At 41.3% G+C, this 18902-nt stretch overlaps 2 protein-coding genes across 5 annotated transcripts in view; both read right to left on the bottom strand.

Annotated features, from left to right (window-relative positions):
• The window catches only part of LOC308592942 (proto-oncogene Mas-like), a 106149-nt gene that overhangs the window by 85403 nt on the left and 1844 nt on the right, over window positions 1–18902 (bottom strand). For 2 of the 4 annotated variants that reach the window (XM_081205028.1, XM_081205029.1), the window contains 2 exons: window positions 16525–18098; window positions 16391–16444 (listed from right to left, as the gene is read on the bottom strand). In XM_081205028.1, coding sequence (XP_081061154.1) covers window positions 17063–18055 — 993 coding nt within the window. In that variant the 5' untranslated portion in view covers window positions 18056–18098 and the 3' untranslated portion in view covers window positions 16391–16444; window positions 16525–17062. Of the gene's footprint in view, window positions 1–16264; window positions 16445–16524; window positions 18102–18902 lie in introns of those variants that run through there. The other 2 variants (XM_081205026.1, XM_081205027.1) reach the window with 2 other exon arrangements.
• Window positions 4746–5753, bottom strand: LOC308593519 (proto-oncogene Mas-like; the record flags this gene model as incomplete). Its single annotated transcript, XM_081205946.1, has 1 exon — window positions 4746–5753. The coding sequence occupies one exon, from the start codon at window positions 5751–5753 to the stop codon at window positions 4746–4748; it is 1008 nt and encodes a 335-aa protein (XP_081062072.1).

The raw sequence follows: 18902 nt of genomic DNA, 5'->3' as shown, positions 1-18902 counted from the left end.
AAAGGCTACAGTCATGAAGACTAGGTTTGTAATTGGTTCTGGACGAAGCAGCTCATGTCTCACTTACTTCTTTATCTGTACCAGACAAATGGAATAAATCAAGACCTCATTCCCAGATTTCTAATCAAGGCTTTCTAAGCAAGATAGCAACTTCCTGGCCTTTTAACGGCCAACAGCATTTGTCCCGTATGAGTCTTTTATTGGGTGGCAGAAGTGTCTATTGGTTGGGAGACATGATTACCAAGGGCGGTAGGTTACGCAAACTAGGTGGAGGGGGCAAGCATTCAGAGTCATTAGCTGTGACTATTGGAAGGAGCAGATCCACCAGTCAATCCGTCACGTCCCCCTTAATTAGCAGGCAATTCCATGGTAAACAATGTAATGTTTATTTCTTTTCACTTATTTCATAAAATTTATACACTGCTTGATTGGAAAAAAGGGGGGGGGAAACCCCCAAAGCAGCTTACAAAAGAATGAACAGAAAAATCAAGAAAAATCACAACCATACTTTAAAACATGCAAAAGTTAAAATACTGAAGAAGATTGAATAGATGCTAAGCTTTGTTATGATATATTGTGCATACAGTAATATTATTTGAACTCCAATTAACATTAATATCTACAGTAGTACCTCGGGTTAAGAACTTAATTCATTCTGGAGGGCTGTTCTTAACCTGAAACTGTTCTGAACCTGAGGTACCACTTAAGCTAATGGGGCCTCCCGCTGCCGCCGCCATGCGATTTCTGTTCTCATCCTGAAGCAAAGTCCATAACCTGAGGTACTATTTCTGGGTTACCACAGTCTGTAACCTGAAGTGTCTGTAACCTGAAGCATCTTTAACCCGAGGTACCACTGCATTTAATATATATAAGAAGCAATCGGATGTGGTCCTTATGAGTTTTGGAGCAAGGTGTCAGCACTGTGATGATGTTGACACACAGCTCTCCTTTCCCATAACATATGAATTGGGAAAGACTGTGCAAACTTTGAACCAGTGTCTTGATGCAGTAGTGGTCTGGATGAGGGCTGATCAACTGTGTTTGAATTGGAGGACAATAGGGGCTCTTTGGGTGGGGAGGGGTTCCCCATATTTTGGAAATTAGTAAGTTCCCTGTTCTGAGTGGGATTGAACTACCTGTGAATGAGTGAGTGTGAAGTTTGGGGGTAGTTCTGGATTCATCTGTGTCATTAGATGCTCAAGTGTCCTCTGTGTTCCCCATTCACAACCCCGGGTCATACTTTGCTTGACACTTGCACCAGGACATTTGCAAGTGATGAGATGTGAAAGCAATGTTTGGATTTAAAATGCGTCAGGCTTATTTAACACAGTTAAAGTTCTGCAAATGGGTAACAGTTACTATATAAAGAATTCCCAACAGCATGAACTCCTATACATCTGAGGCATAATGTTGTTGTACCTGTCCCTTCAAAGTGTTGGGCAAGCTCCAGAATACTTTATTCCCTGCTCATAGTCATTCCTTGCAGGTACATTAACAGTGCAATCCAAACCCAAGATCTGCCAGGATTAATGAGTTTAAAATTTCTTTCCATTCATTTTGTTTTTCCCCATTTTCACACACAAAAACCCATGCCCAAAATGTCTTACAAAAAAAGAAAGAAACAGGGATACAGTAAAACACACACACACACACACACACACACACACACACACACACACACACTACAAAAAAGCTTTTGGCCCGGATGTGTTTTTTATTGGGTGGGGGAGGTGGCTATTGGTGGGGAGACATGATTGCCTACGGCAGAGTGGGGGGTTGCTCTGGAGTACCCAAGTATGTGGAGGGACCAAGGTGTCAGAGCCATTTCCTGTGACTGGTGGAAGGGCGCTGATCCACCAGGTCACCCATCTCTTCTCTTTAATGATGTTGTTGATGATGATGGTGATGATAAAAATAATAATTAATTGATTAATAATAATAATACACCAGCCACTTTGGGTGGCACCCAACAGTATACTACTACTATTACTACTGCTGCTGCTACTAATAAAAATAAAATGACAAAATATCAAAAATTAAAATCTTCCCTGATATCTTCTAAAAGTTGGATACTCATATATTTCCTTGACACATGTCTGGAGGGTGTTCCACAGGGCAGGCCCTCTGCCTGGTTCCCTGTAACCTCACTCCTTGCAGTGTGGGAATTCCTAGAAGGCCCTCGGAGTAGGGCTTCAGTGTATGGGCAGAATATGGGGATGGAGATGCTCTTTCAGGTAATTAGCAGGCAATTCAATGGTTAAAATACTGAAGCAGATCAAATATATGCTAAGCTTCTTTACATGATATATTGTGCTTACGATCATATTATTTGAACTCCAGTCAACATTGATATTTATTTAAGATCTATATGAAGCCATTGGATGAGGTCATTAGGAGTTTTGGAGCAAGGTATCCACAGTGCTATATGATGTTAACACACAACTCCCCTTTTCCATATGAATCGGGAGAGGCTGTGAAAGCTTTGAACCAGTGTAGAGATGCAGTAGTGGTCTGGATGAGGGTTGATCGACTGTGTTTGAATTCTAGGAAGATGGGGCTCCATGTTTTGGAAATTGGCAAGGTCCCTTTTCTGAGTGGGGTTGCACTCCCTTTGAAGGAGCGAGTGTAAAGTATGGGGGTACTTTGGATACATCTCTGTCACTAGATGCTCAGGTGTCCACCGTTCACAACTCTGGATCATAGTTTAGTTTACGCTCGCGCCAAGTCATTTGCTAGTGTTGAGACGTGAAAACAATGCTTGGAATTAAAATGAGAAGTGTTTATTTAACACAGCTACTGTAAAGGTCTACAAATGGGTAACAGTTACTATATAAAGGAATTTCCAATGGCATGAGCTCCTACACATCTGAGGCATAATGTTGTTGTACCTATCACTTCAAAGTGTTTTGCAAGCTCCATTGACTCAGGGAAGCCGATTAGTTATTTCCCTGCCCGTAATCATTTCTTGCAGGTACATGTGTTGAATGGTTTCGTTACATGTAAAGGTTCATCATTGTTCCACCCGATGTGTATGTCTTTAAGGGGCCGGAGCAAGGGCCAGTGTAAGATAACGAGACCCAGTTTTACAGCTGTGAAACATAGCAGGTGCTGCTGAGTTGTATTTGATTAAGGCGTGTCAGCATTTGGGTAGAGCATATAAGGAGTAGCACCTAGCTCTCCCACTACCCTGGGGGATGGGTTGGTGGTTGAGTCATGTTGGTTTGTTGATGTATTTAGGGTAAATGGAGTTTTTGTTTTTCTTATTAAAACCTTTAAGTACTTTTTGAGTCCTTTCTTTTTAATGCATGATCTCCCCAGCAAGCTCTCTGCAGCGTTACTATACTGCAAAAAGCCAACAACATGAACATTGCAATCCAAACCCAAGATTTGCTGAGATTACGGAGTCTAACTTTTCAGTTCATTCATTCCCCCCCCCCCCATATTTCCATACGAAAACCTATGCCCAAAGTGGCTTACAAGATCAACAAAACAGGGATGCATTTCAAACAAACCATAGAAAAGCAATTTAATAATAACAAAACAACAACAATAACATAGCGATAATAACATGATAACATGGGGGGGGAAATATATAATAACATAAAATAAACCAGTTACAGATAGGTAGCCGTGTTGGTCTGCCATAGTCAAAATAAAAAAATTCCTTCCAGTAGCACCTTAAAGACCAACTAAGTTAGTTCTTGGTATGAGCTTTCGTGTGCATGCACACTTCTTCAGATACACTGAAACAGAAGTTGCTAGATCCTTCTATATAGTGAGAAGGTGGGGAGGGGTATTACTCAGAAGGGTGGTGGGAATGGGAGATTGGCAGATAGCTGAGATGAGCCTGTTGGCGACTCTTAACGACTGCAATAGGTCCCCTTGCCTTTTCCTGTAAGACCTATTGCAGTCGTTAAGAGTCGTCAACAGGCTCATCTCAGCTATCTGCCAATCTCCCATTCCCATCTCCCATTCTGCCAATCTCCCATTCCCACCACCCTTCTGAGTAATACCCCTCCCCACCTTCTCACTATATAGAAGGATCTGGCAACTTCTGTTTCAGTGTATCTGAAGAAGTGTGCATGCACACGAAAGCTCATACCAAGAACTAACTTAGTTGGTCTTTGAGGTGCTACTGGAAGGAATTTTTTTATAAAATAAACCACGTGTCAATACTATAACAAGGTCACCTAAACAGCATGTAGCCTCCAACATCAAAAATAACAAGGGAGCTTCCCAGTAACACTCTCATTCAAGGGTATTTGTTTTACTACGTTGAGACTAAGGTTGGATAAGCAATCTTCAGATTTCTTGATCACAAGACAAGAGGAGCCTACTGGGATGGCAGGTGCTAAGGACTTGTGGGAGGAAAATGTGATACCAATTGTGTCCCAAAGAAGAATGTACAGTTTTTCTATTCTCAGTCCAAGTTGTACAGCTGATTCCATCCGATCTTTGTCTCGTCTATTTCAGCTTATGCAATATGGGTGCACAGTGTGGAGCATTTTGAGCTGTAGGGCATTATATCTGCATGGCCAACATTTCAGGGGCTGTATACCATGGGGGGGGGGGACACAGAAGAAAAATTGGGAGAAGGAAAAAAAAAAAACATGACTCCTGCCTTTGTAGAGTAGAATACATTTCAACTGCACAAACCTCAAAATTTTCAACAAAACCCAATCCTCTTTTTCTGGTGAGCAAGAGTCATCAGTGGAACCCAAGGACATAATTCAGCCAAAGGATTCTTATGAAAGGTTTCTAAGTGGGTTCGAACAAGGAGGGTCCATTTCCTGTCTGTCATTCTCCTCCTCGTTCAAAACCCGCTGGAGGATGACCAGTAGGCTCTCCCTAGATTGACCTCCCTTCTTCCTCCCAACCAGAAAATAAAGCAAGGGGTTCACACTGCTGTTGAGGGAGGCACACAAAATGGCATAATGGAATGGAAAGGGAATATTCAGGTGTAAAATTAATATATCAAGAAGAATGGCATTGAGTGGAAAAGCAAGGATGAGGAAGAAGAGGAGTGTAAGTAAAATAACCATTAAAAGCCTTCCCCGCTTTCGTGGGTGTGATTTAAAACAGACTTTGATGAAAAGGATCACAGTTGAAATTGTCATAAGTGGGAGGCAAAGCAGTCCAGTCAAGAGAAATTGAAAATATATCGTGAGGAAATCAAGATAGGTGTCATCTGGTCTAATCAGAGATGTTTCTTTGATAATAGAGAGAACTATGGAGAGCAGACAGGAGAGGACCCATATGAGGGCACACACAGTGGTGGACAAATGTGTTGGCCGAACACACCGATGCCAGATAGGGAAGAGGACAGACACACATCTGTCAATGCTGATGGCTGTCAGAAGAAGTTGGCCAGTGTTGTATGTGACGGTTAAGACATGATTAGAAAGAATATAAAAAACATAACCAAAGTGAGTACACCTAGTAAAAGTATGGAACTGTAGGCTCAGGAGGAATGCAAAATCAGCAACAGCCAAATTAAGGATGTAGGTGGTGAACGGTTTCCTCCTAATGCGGAAACCAAGAAGCCAGATGACAGTTCCATTCCCCAAAAATCCCACACAGCAGATAATTACAATAAAGCTATATATTATAGATTCTTCATTTTCCTTATATTGGAAATTTCCTTGGTCATTAGAGGAGCTATTATAAGTACCATTGTACTCCTTATATGTCACAGCATCCACAGTAGATTGCAAAGTCCCATTGATATTTATTTCCATGCTGAATGACGGCATGTGGAATCCTTGTCTCCTCTTCTGGAGCAGAAGTTTCCTCTAAGAAATGGAAAATATCACAAAGATGTTTGACTCAGCTAGAATTCCATGCAAAACCCAGAACTGTGAGAGCCAGGAGCCCATTGAACAACACATAAACCTACAACATCTGTCTATCAAGCCAAAAGTCATATATGTGCAATATATCTGCAATATAACTGAATCCTCCACATGGGCCACACCCCTCTGGATTTTTTCTCATTGAGTTTTGATTGGTGCCAAGAGACAAGGACAGTACAGCATTCCCAGGTCTTCTGACAGTATTGTCTGATATGTAATGTCTCTCCAAAATTGGGGTTCAGTCATATTTCTTTTGCTATGGCCAAGCTCATCATTCCTGCTTAGGAAGAGATATCAGTAAGGATGAAGGAGATGGGCTGAGACAGAATGAGAAAGACACCACCCTGTTTAGCGAAAGATTGATATAAAGTTTTATAGCAGTGAATTTCCCTTACCTACTGAACATTCATCCAGGTGGGTGGGACTATCTTCCAATGCAATAAGATCAGGCTAGGAATGAATGAGGGTGTGCAGGAGGTTCTGAAAGAGAAGTCGGCAGTAATGTCACATTTTTTTCCTATTAAGTATAACTCAGTTTTCTTTTTGTTGTTCAGTTCCTAGGATTCTCCCCCAAATATATCTTTCTGATACTGTATATCTATATCGGCTCCCCCCTAACCAAGGAGGCTGTTTTTGATGGATGGGAAGCAAAGATGTGCCGGGGGGGGGGGGGGCAGCTGTTTACCCAAGTAGTAGTAGCACCTTTAAGAAGCAAACATACTTTATAGATAAATAAATAAATAGATACCCCTGGTGGTGGTGATTCAGAAGATTTATATTATTCTCCCCTCCAAATGTCCCAGCAAATTTCCTAGTGCAAGGAAACTGTAGCCTCATACACAGCATGATGGGAAGACTTAGCAGTCCTCCTTGCCTACCAGGTTCTCTTCTTCTGTAGTCCTGAGGTTGATGGGAAAATTTCCAAGAGCAGTCAAGAATCCCAAGTAGCTAATGTGAAGACCTCTGGTGATGGGGTGGGGATGTAATTAGCCTTCATTTGTAAGGACCAAGAGTAAGGGGAGAAGAAACTCTTCAGTGGGATAACTATTGTTCTGTAGCTTCACACTAAGTGTTTAGTCACTCACAGAACAGAGAAAGGAATTCAAGAATTCAAGAGAGTGTATATGTTTATATATTAAGCGGAATCCCCTCATTGTGTTTGCTTCTAGGAACATGGATATCTGCTCTCTTCATATTGCTTTAATAAGACCAACTTTCCCAAAACTTCACTGATCAATCAGAGGTGAATTCCCTGCACTGGACTTGGATCACTTGAAATGACCCAATCTGTTCTGCATACCTGTTAAAATACATTAATCTCCTTGTGTCTGGTTACAATGTTTGTTCTCTCCCTTGGCAAAACCTCAGGAAGTGACCTTATACTGAGTCAGACTATTGGTCTATCAAGATCTGGACTTGTCAAACAGACTCTCGGTGCCACTCTGTAGCATGTTAAAAAGTGGTCTTTCCAACCCTACCTGGAATTAACCTTCTGCAAGCATCACAGCTCTGGCCTCTCCTGTAAATGTTTCACCCAACCTTGTGACTAACTGCAGGTCAGCAGTCTTCAGAAATGGTGAGTGCAAGAGAACAAGGGCACCGCATCTTGCACTGGAATGGCAGGTCCTAAGGACTTAAGAGAAAAAAATGTGTCCCCACTCATGCCCCATGGAGAAAATGTTAAATCTTACCAGTCTCACTCAAAGTGCAAAATGGTCTCTCCTGTTCTTCGTCTGGGTTTAATTTGATTCTCTGCATCATAGGGCAAGAGGATGCTCTTTAATTGGATATGAAGATAATTATCAGTTCACCAAGGAGGAGGAGACTATTGTCATTTATGTCCCAGAAGGCTACAGTCATGAAGACTAGGTTTGTAATTGGTTCTGGACGAAGCAGCTCACGTCTCACATACTTCTTTATTTGTACCAGACAAATGGAATAACTCAAGACCTCATGCCCAGATTTCTAATCAAGGCTGTCTAAGCAAGATAACAACTTCCTGGACTTTTAACGGCCAAAAGCATTTGTCCCGTATGGGTCTTTTATTGGGTGGCAGAAGTGTCTATTGGTGGGGAGACATGATTACCAAGGGCGGTTGGTTACATAAATTAGGTGGAGGGGGCAAGCATTCAGAGTCATTTGCTGTGACTCGTGGAAAGGAGCATATCCACCAGGTCATCCTTCTCCTCCCCACCTTCATTAGCAGGCAATTCCATGGTAACCCCCTTCCTCTCACTCTAACTGTCACAACCACCATGTTCAACTTTTTCTGCCTCTCTCCGACCCTCACTCCCTCTATCTCTCTATGGTAAACGCCTGGGCTGAGCCTCAAAACCAGGTTGGCTCTGCCTCTGAGCTTTCTCATTGGTCAATCTACATTAACCATTTCCATCCCCCTATACAAACATAACCACAAGGAATGGGCAAATGCCACATCAATGTCACATTTACTCTTTTCATTTATTTCATAAAATTTATGCAATGCTTGATTGTAAAAAAAAGAAAAAAAACACCCCAAATGAAGAAACAGAAAAATCAAGAAAAATCACAACCATACTTTAAAACATGCAAAAGTTAAAATACGGAAGCAGATCCAATATATGTTAAGCTTCTTTACATGATATATTGTGCTTACGGTATTATCATTTGTTTTGTTTTTTTATAATAATTTTTATTACGTTTTTTCAATTACAGATAGAACAAAAAAAAAAAAATAGAAGAAAAGATAAGAAAAGAAAAAGAAAAAGCCAAACCATTTTAACAACTTATTTCAACTTTCTATCGAACTTCCCCACACCTCCCGCACAGTGCATTCTTAACAATAAATTTATCAACAAATTATAACCTTGTTTCGTGTGTTTCTTTTGTTCTTTCAATTACAGTTTAAGTTTAAATCCCTTATTTTCCATTTACTCTAGAAACAAAACATATTGTCATTTTTAACCATTTAAACTTTGATTCTTTCAATAATATTATCCAATTTCATATATAATCCACTCTCATTGCTGGGGCTAACCTTCCAAGTCATGCGGCATCTTAAAGTTCATATAATTTATAAAACTTTTGCAAATAGTCCTTAAATTTTTTCCAGTCCTCCTCCATTGCTTCTTCTCCCAAGTCTCGGATCCTGGCAGTCATCTCAGCCAACTCCATGTAGTTCATCAATTGCGTCTGCCAGTCTTCCAGTGTGGGTAAATCTTGAGTCTTCCAATACTTAGCGATAAGAATTCTTGCTGCTGTGGTAGCATACATAAAAAACGTTCTATCCTTCTTTAACACCTTTTGGCCGACAATGCCCAAAAGGAAGGCCTCTGGTTTCTTAGGGAAGGTGTACTTAAACACCTTTTTTAACTCATTGTAAATCATTTCCCAGAAGGCCTTCACTCTTGGACAAGTCCACCAAAGATGAAAGAATGTCCCTTCAGCCTCCTTGCATTTCCAACATTTATTATCAGACAAATGGTAAATCTTAGCAAGCTTGACTGGGGTCATGTACCACCTGTATACCATTTTCATAATGTTTTCTTTCAAGGCATTACATGCCGTAAACTTCATACCGGTGGTCCATAACCTTTCCCAGTCCTCAGACATGATATTATAGCCAATGTCTTGAGCCCATTTTATCATGGCTGATTTAACTGTCTCATCCTGAGTATTCCATTTAAGCAGCAAGTTATACATTCTCGATAATACCTTGGTCTTTGGTTCTAGCAGCTCTGTCTCAAGTTTCGATTTTTCCACCTGGAATCCTGTTTTTTTGTCCAGTTTAAAGACCTCATTAATTTGGGCATAATGAAACCAATCTTGCACCTTACCCTTTAGTTTTTCAAAGCTCTGCAACCTCCAATTATCTCCAATATTTTCTATTATTTCCCAATATTTCGGCCAGCCGGCCTCCATATTGGGTTTTTTCCGAGCCTTGGCCTCTATTGGTGATAACCACCTCGGAGTCTTACTTTCCAGTAAGTCTTTGTATTTTTTCCAGACCAAAAATATTGCTTTTCTGACAATATGGTTTTTGAACATTCCATATGTTTTTGCCTTGTCATACCACAAATACGCATGCCAACCTAACGAATTGTTAAAGCCCTCCAGATCTAGGACATCAGTGTTTTCTAACAGAATCCAATCTTTCATCCAGCAGAAGGCAGCAGCTTCATAATATAACCTTAAGTCCGGCAGGGCAAACCCCCCTCTTTCTTTTGCATCAGTTAATATTTTAAATTTTATTCGGGGCTTTTTGCCCTGCCAAACAAATTTCGAGATATCCTTCTGCCACTTTCCAAAACATTCCACTCTGTCCGCGATCTGCAAGGCTTGAAACAAAAACAACATCTTTGGCAAAACGTTCATTTTTATAGCTGCGATTCGGCCTAACAAGGATAATTTCAATCTTGACCAGATTTCTAGGTCTTTTTTAACTTCTGACCAACATTTCTCATAGTTATCTTTAAATAAGTTCAAGTTTTTAGAAGACAAGTTAACCCCCAGGTATTTCACTTTTTTGACAATGTTTAAGTCTGTTACCTTCTGGAACCCATCTGTTTCAGAAGATGTCAAATTTTTCCCTAATACCTTGGTTTTTTGTTTATTCAACTTAAATCCCGCCACCCGACCAAATTCTTGAATCAATTCTAGAACTCTTTTTGTACTAGATTCTGGCTCCTGTAGTGTTAAAACCAGGTCATCTGCAAATGCTTTCAGTTTATATTGTTTCGTTCCGACCCGTATCCCCTGTACCGGCCGATCCTTCCTAATCATATTCAGCAACACCTCCAGGACCGAGATAAATAATAGAGGGGATAGGGGGCACCCCTGTCGTGTTCCTTTTTCAATATAGAACTCTTCTGTCACCACATTGTTCACTATCAACTTAGCCTTTTGTTGTGAATAAATTGCTTCTATTCCATTCTCAAACCCCCGTCCCACTCCCATCCCTTCCAAATTTTTCTTCATAAGCTTCCAAGAAATATTGTCAAAGGCCTTCTCTGCATCTATAAAAATTAGCACAGCTTTGGTGTTAATATTTGTTTGGAGCAGTTCCAAAATGTCAATAATGTTCCTGGTGTTGTCAAACAAATGCCTGCCTGGAAGAAAGCCTGCTTGGTCCTTATGAATTACTTCGTTTAGTACTTTTTTAAGTCTATTTGCCAAAATGTCTGCAAATATTTTATAATCCACATTCAGGAGTGAGATGGGATGGTAGTTCTTAAGTTGAGTCTTTTCAGTTTCCACTTTAGGTATCAATGTGATGAATGCTTCTTTCCACGTTTCTGGTGCCCTCCCTCCCCCCATAATCTGATTGCAAACCTCCATTAATGGTTGTATCAAGTAGTCTTTTAATGTCCTGTAGTACTTGGAGGTAAGTCCATCAGGGCCTGGAGATTTGCCTAGCTGCATATTCTGAATGGCATCCTCAATTTCCTGTTGTGTTATTTTACAGTTCAAGATTGATCTCTTTTCTTGAGATAGTTCTAGTAGGCCATTATCTTTTAAAAATTGTTCTATTTCAGTCACTACCTCGGGCCTTGGGTGTACAATTTTTTAAAATATTTCTGGAAAGACTTTCTAATTTCTCCCGGTTTCTGAATGTTTTTCCCTTCAACTTCTAAGTTGGTAACATAATTTAATTTTTGTCTCTTTTTCAACTGCCAAGCTAGCAGTTTCCCACATTTGTTCGCAGATTCAAAAGATCTTTGTTTCATTTGTTTAATTTTCCATTCCACTTCTTGGTTTATCAATTTCGTATATTGTGACTGGTGGAATTTAATTTCTCTTAAAGTCTCTTTGGATTTTGGATTCAATCTTAGTTTTTTCTCTCCATCTCTTATCTTCTCTAATATCTTATCCTTTTTTCCATTCCAAAGTTTTTTCTTGATCGTATTCTGTTGTATCAGAAACCCTCTCATAACAGCTTTACTTGCGTCCCAGATTATTCTTTTTTCCACCGAGGTACTCAAGTTTATTTCAAAGTAGTCCTTTAGAGCTTTTTGGGCCTTCCTTACAATCTCTTGATCTCTTAACAGTCTGTCATTCATTTTCCATCTGAAGGAATCGGCTGGAGTAAATCTCACTTCCATTTTCAAAGCATTATGGTCGGAACAGGTCTTTGGGCAGATTTCCACTCTCATAGTCTTAGGTGCCAGCCCTCTAGTTGTCCAAATTTGGTCGATTCTTGTCCATGACAGGTGAGCCTCAGAAAAGAAAGTTCCTTCTTTACCTAAAGGGTTTCTTGTCCTCCAAATATCGATCAAATCCATATTGTCAGTTAGTTCAAAAAAAGTTTTTGGTAGTCTGCCATCTTTAGTTAGATTCTGGTTCTGTGACTTATCCATGTAGGTAGAGACCACCCCATTCATGTCTCCCATCATAATGATGTTGGAATAATCCAGATAGTCCAGTAGTATCTCATGCAGCTTCTTGTAAAATTCTGATTTCCCCTCATTTGGTGTGTAGATTCCTAATATCAGAATTTTTTCTCCTTGAGTTTGTATTTCAATTGCCAGAATTCTTCCTTGTTCATCTTTAAACAAAAATTTCGGTGCTAGGTTCTCCTTTGCGTAAATCACCACACCTCTCTTTTTAACTCTATCTGATGAAATAAATTCTTGGCCTAGTCTTTTGTTAATTAATACTTTCCTATGGAGCCTAGTCACATGAGTTTCTTGCAAGCAAATTATATCCAAATGTTCTTTTTTCAAAATATGAAAAATCCTTTTGTGTTTTTCCGGGGAATTTGCGCCATTAATGTTCCAGCTATATAGCTGCAGAGACATCCTGTATCAATCTGTTGTTGCTTTTTATGGGGTGTCTTCTTTCTTGTCCAAGTCCGAGGGTGCTGGTTCTTTCCCAAGTTGTGGTGGAGGCCAAGGAACTGCTGTTCCCTTCTGCAGGTCCTCTCCGTGGTCGTGTAGGAACTTCTGGCTATCCTCTCTCGTTTTAATTTTAACCTTCTTTCCTTTGCAGTTAAATGATAAACCTTGTGGAAACTCCCACCTGTAAGGTATCCCGTTGCTTCTCAAAAGTCCAGCTAGGTCAGTGTAGTTAGCTCTGAGATCCAATAATTGTTTAGGGATGTCCTTGTAGATTTCTGCTCTTTTGTCCTGGATCTCAAGTGATTTGTTAAAGTGAAGGTCTAATATTTTGTCTCTCTCCTGTTTGGTCCTTAGAATGATCAAACAATCTCTGGGCCTGTCCTTCCTGGCAACTCTTCCCAATCTGAACGCGGTTGTTATTTTAAAATCTTTGTCTTCGTTTATACCCCAGAATTTAGAAAATTCTGTTGTCAGATAGCCGATCAGATCCTCTTTCTCAAGCTCTGGGATAGAGCGTAATCTTAAATTATTTTCTCGATTCCTCAATTCCACCATAGACAGATAGGCCTGCTGGTCACTGATGTGCTTGTGTAGTGGCCTTACCTCTCCTTTCAGTTCATCCACTTTCTGAATTGCTTGGTCAGCTTTCTCGTTTGCAGCCTCGGCCAATTTCCGGTTCTCAGAAGTGGCGTCTTTTAAGTTCCCAATTGTTTGTGAGTGCTGAGCCACTTGTTCAGATAATTTAGTAATTGAGGATGTGGCTAAGTCAATTTTTGCTGTTTGGTCGTCAACCTTCTTATTTAAAATTGCAAATTGCTGTAGCATTTCATCTAGAAGGGTGCCAGATCCCCCTGCTGCCATATCCTCAGTTGTTGGCTGTTCAGCTTCCTTGGATGGAGCTGTTGTTGAGGGTACAGCTCCCTGTAGAACAGCAGGGACTGAAGATCTGCGAGACTGGGAAGTCAAAGTTGTTTGTACAAGTTGGCCTTTCCTTGCTTTCGACGCAGCTCTTGTTTTTGGATAGCCACTCATACCACAGCTGTCTATGAATCAAGGTCAAGCTGTCAAATATTCCATGGGAAAGACAGTCTCCAAAGTAGATAACAAACCAGTAGAGAGTCAAAACAAAGTTAATTCCCAGGAGTTTGTAAATCCAAAGCTCCACTAGGTGGAGTGTTGTTACAGTTCAGAAAGAAAAGAAGAAAGTTTTAGTCGCCATTAAAGTTCCAGCAGACCAATAAATTAACCATAGTCCTTAAAACTTTTCCACTTGCAGAGCCCTTTCAAAGCTGCCACAAAAGTCTCATCTGAAGGTGCAAGATACAGTTGCTTAATTGTATCATCCAATATAGCCTCTAAGTATCTGTTTCACTTTATAATTTGTATCCGCAAAAGCAACCCTTTTCCCCTGCCAGCCCGGGGCTGGGTTTTAAAAATTTTGAAGTCCACCAAAGGAGAAGGTTTCCAAATTATATTAGCACATTAGCATAAAAAAGATAGAGAAAACTTGCCTTTCCTTTCAATTGCTAGTTCCACCAAATGCATGCTTCCCAATTTAAAGTCCCTTTCTGTTGCTTCCAGCCTGTCAGTTCCTTTGTCTTTGATCTCTAAGCACTGCCGGGAGACGGACTTCCTTTTTCTCGTCCCCCGCTTTCAGCCAAATTTAAAATTTGTAATTCCAATATGAGATGTTTCTTACTCACGAGTAAGTAGTTTAGAGTCCAGGATTTAAGGAAGAAAGGTCGGCGCTCATCAGCAGCAGCCACGCGGCTTCGCTCCCGCAGAAAGAGTGATGTACTCTCAGCACCGCTTCCCCTCCGCGCTTCCGGAGCCCCTTACGGGGTCCCTTCTTCGTTTTGGGGGTCGCTCCAGGTGCCCGCCGTGCTCGTGGTTTTTCTTAATGGATCATCGCTGTGCCGTAGCGAACGATCCTTTCCTGCGGAGCCCCTCTTCAGAGACTGAAGAGGACCGCCATTGCTTGTTTCGCGCCGCCTCCGGAAGCCCCTTACGGTATTATCATTTGAACTCCAATTAACATTAATATCTATTTAATATCTATATGAAGCCATTGGATGCCATTAGGAGTTTTGGAGCAAGGTATCAGCAAGGTATCAGCAGTGTAATGATGCTGACATGCAGCTTTCCCTTTCCATAACATAGGAATTGGGAGAGGCTGTGAAAGCTTTGAACCGGTGTCTGGATACAGTAGTGGTCTGGATGAGGGCTGAATTCTATGAAGCTGGGGGCTCTTTAGGTTGGTGGTTCCCGTGTTTTGGAAATTGGCAAGTTCCCTTTTCTGAGTGGGGTTGCACTCTCTTTGAAGGAGCAAGTGTGAAGTTTGGTGGTACTTCTGGATACATCTTTGTCACTAGATGCTCAGGTGTCCTTTGTGACTAGGAGTGCCTTTTCCAGCTATGGCAATTCCTGGACAGGGATAGCCTGACCACTGCAAGAGCATGTATTGTAACCTCGTGGCTAGATTACTGTGATGTGCTTGATGTGGGGCTGCTCTTGGGTCTGGTATGGAAGTTCCAGCAGATGCAGTATGCTGCTGCCAGATTGCTGATGGGAGCTTCTCGTTGAGAACACGTGATGCCATTATTAAAACAGCTGTTCTGGCTGCTCCTGAGCCGGGTTCAGGATTCTTGTATTGATTTACACAGCCCTGAACAACTTGGCTCTAGGATACCTCAGGGATCACCTGAACCCTCATATTCCAGCTTGAGGAATCAGACCTTTTGCATGAGCATCTTTGGTCATTCTCTCTATTGTTGAGGTTCATTTGACAAGAAATAGAAATTAAGCCTAGTCCTGTGGAAGACCCTGCTGATAGAGATTTGGTAGCCACTTTCTCTGTCAACTTTTAAGGTTCTACTGAAAACTTTTCTGTTCCACCAGGCCTATACGAGCAATTAAAGTACTTCCTTCACAATGGTCTATTGATATTTGTTGTTGTTGTTAAAAATTATCTTTTAATATCCATACTGTCAGGAGGTCCTACACATGAGTAGGAATCTGGCAGAGACACATGCCCGACTGGCATGTTCTCTCCCTCCTGGTCATTTGTTCGGGAGATTCAAAAGCTTTCTCCAGTCTGAACATCACAGCGACTGATACCAAGATGCGGCAGCACACTTCAGGATCAGTAGCATAAAGGCCATCAGTGTTCAGACTCAGTAGCGCAGCAATTTGGCCAAGTTACCTTTAATTACATATATACACTCGGAGCATCGTAACTCAGCTCCTTCCTCCTCAGAATCAGACTGCAAAGAGAGAGAACAAGGGACAAAAATCCTACATCACGGAAACACAGTAATAAAAACATCCTGTCTCAGTCACTTCCCACAATGTGGAATGAAAATATACACCGCCATGTGATAAAAACAACCCCATGACTTCAACACAGGGAGTGAATCCTAACACATACTGCTATTGGCATGTACTATTATCTCTTTATTATTATTTTTAATATTGTTACAGTGGTACCTCAGGTTAAGAACTTAATTCATTCTGGAGGTCCGTTCTTAACCTGAAACTGTTCTTAACTTGAGGTACCACTTTACTTAATGAGGCTTCATGCTGCCGCCACCGCCGCACCACCACAACACGATTTCTGTTCTCATCCTGAAGTAAACTTCTTAACCTGAGGTACTATTTCTGGGTTAGATGAGTCTGTAACCTGAAGCGTCTGTAACCCGAGGTACCACTGTATTTTATTTTTAGTAGTTTTATTTTTATTATTTTTCTTATTAGTTGGAGTATTTTCAAAGCAGTTATCTGATTATTTTCAAAGGTTTGGGAGCTATATGTGTGTGTGTATATATTACACACACACACACACACACACACACACACACATTGTGTGTGTGTGTGTGTATTGTGTGTGTGTGTGTGTGTGTATTCATCCACTACGCAAAGAACCTATTTTCTACATAATTTAGAATCTCCTTACAGACGATTGAAGTGGCATGATTCCCCCCCCTCCCATTACATCTCTTAAGGAAATATTTCAAGTTTATTTATTTTTTTAATGTCCTTCAGTCCAGGAGACTTTTGTCAAGATTCTCAGCCGCAGTCAGAGGTAACTGGCCTCACTCCAGGCATTCGGCTTGAGATCCTTGTTGACCTTCCCAAAACCTTGACAAAAAATAGCCACAGGAAATCACTTTAAATTAAGCAAAGAGCAATCAGAAAGTGAAGCAAACACCAAGTACTAAAAGCATCACATATCAGCAGTTGAAGAAATGAGATGAGGGTTCATCTCTGTTCCTCCCCAGGCATATAGAAACAACAGTGAAAAGCAGCAGGTTTACCAAAATAAAAGAGGGCTAAAGGGAACACAGATTGTCATAGCAAGAGGTGTACTTGTGGAACTCTCTGATTATTTTGAATGTATCACACCTGGGTCTGGATTGGGACATTATTGGCCTCCTCTCTGCAGCCTTCCTCCTCCTTGAAAAGCCTCTGGAGTATGACTTTCATGCCCTCCCTAGATTGACTGCTCTTTCTCCTCCCAACCAGGAAATAAATAAGTGGCTTAATGCTGCTGTTTAGGCAGCAGCATAAGGCCCCAACGTGTAGGGCATTACGAAATGTAAGATGGGGAAAAGAAAATATTAAATAAAGGAAAGTAAATGGGAAAGCAAACAAGAGGGAAAAAAGGAGCACCATCAGGATGGCTATTAAAAGATTTCCTTGCTGCCTCTGCTGTGATCTCAAGCAAAGTTTGATGAAGAGGATCAGAGTGGAGACAGTCATGAGCGGGAGGCAAAACACAGCACTCAGCAGCAACTGGTACCAACCAAAAGCTACTCCAAAGTCTACAATGACATTAAGGATGTTCACGAGAGTGAGCAGGAAAGCAAGGCTCCATATGATGGCGCACACAATGATGGACAGGTTGGGTGGCCGGCGACATCGATGCCAAATGGGGGAGACGACAGAAACACAGCTGTCGATGCTGATGGCTGTCAGCAGAAATTGACCGATGAGGTTTGTGGAGAAAAAGCAATAGGCACTTATGATCACTAAATAGTAAACATCGAAATTGGCAAGATGCGAATGAGAATTATCGAGGAAGACAATTATCCTCCAAGGAACTGAGCTTAGGAGGACCCCAAGGTCAGCAACAGCCAAATTCAGGATATAGGTTGCGAAAGCAGCCCTTTTTGTGCAAAATCCGAGAATCCAGATGACAGTTCCATTCCCTAAAAGTCCAAGGACACTAATGAGGAAAATGCAGACAAGGATAATAATAATCGTTACATCATATGATGGTATTTCGTCAAAATAATCAGTATAGTCTGGGAGCTCGGTTGAATTGTGTACTCTATTATATTCCTCTTCAGCACCCAAAGGGATTGGAGAGTGCAGGCCATTATTGGCCATGATGTTCAATCTCTTCTCTTTCAGCTACTTCTTGCAGAGTCACCTACTGGGAATAAAAGAGAAAAAAGTGAAGTTTGTTTATGGACTGCCTCGCCAAAGTGGTGCATGCACGCCATGTGGTTATCTCCTACTTGGACTACTGCAATGCACTCTACGTGAGGCTTTGAAGGTGACCTGGAAACTACAACTAATCCAGAACGCGGCAGCTAGACTGGTGACTGGGAGCGGCCACCGAGACGACATAACACCAGTCTTGAAAGACCTACATTGGCTCCCAGTACGTTTCCGAGCACAATTCAAAGTGTTGGTGTTGACCTTTAAAGCCCTAAATGGCCACGGTCCAGTATATTTGAAGGAGCCTCTCCACCCCCATTGTTCTGCCCGGACACTGAGGTCCAGCGCCGAGGGCCTTCTGGCAGCTCTCTCACTGTGAGAAGGCAAGTTACAGGGAGCCAGGCAGTGGCCTTCTTGGTAGTGGCACCCTCCCTGTGAAATGTCCTCCCACCAGATGTCAAAGAGAACAACAACTACCAGACTTTTAGAAGACATCTGAAGGCAGCCCTGTTTAGCGAAGCTTTTAATGTTTGATGCATTATGGTATTTTTTTATTTTTTTTTAAGCCACCCAGAGTGGCTGGGGAAGCCCAGACAGATGGGTGGGGTATAAATAATATATTATTATTATTATTATTATTATTATTAAGCTGAAAAATATTTCACTGCTTCCTGCAGTTGGTTATAAATTTTTCACTTTTGTTCTCATTGTCAATTGAAACAGGAGAGATCACTGTGGAGCACTGAGATCTCGCTTCAGTGACGTTACTTTCTTAGGGAGCAACTCTTTGGAC

The sequence above is a fragment of the Podarcis bocagei genome, assembly GCF_964188305.1.
Source record: "Podarcis bocagei genome assembly, chromosome: 8".
NCBI lineage: Eukaryota > Metazoa > Chordata > Lepidosauria > Squamata > Lacertidae > Podarcis > Podarcis bocagei.
The sequence above is the reverse complement of the archived record's forward strand: the minus strand, read 5'-3'. Positions and strand labels throughout refer to the sequence as shown.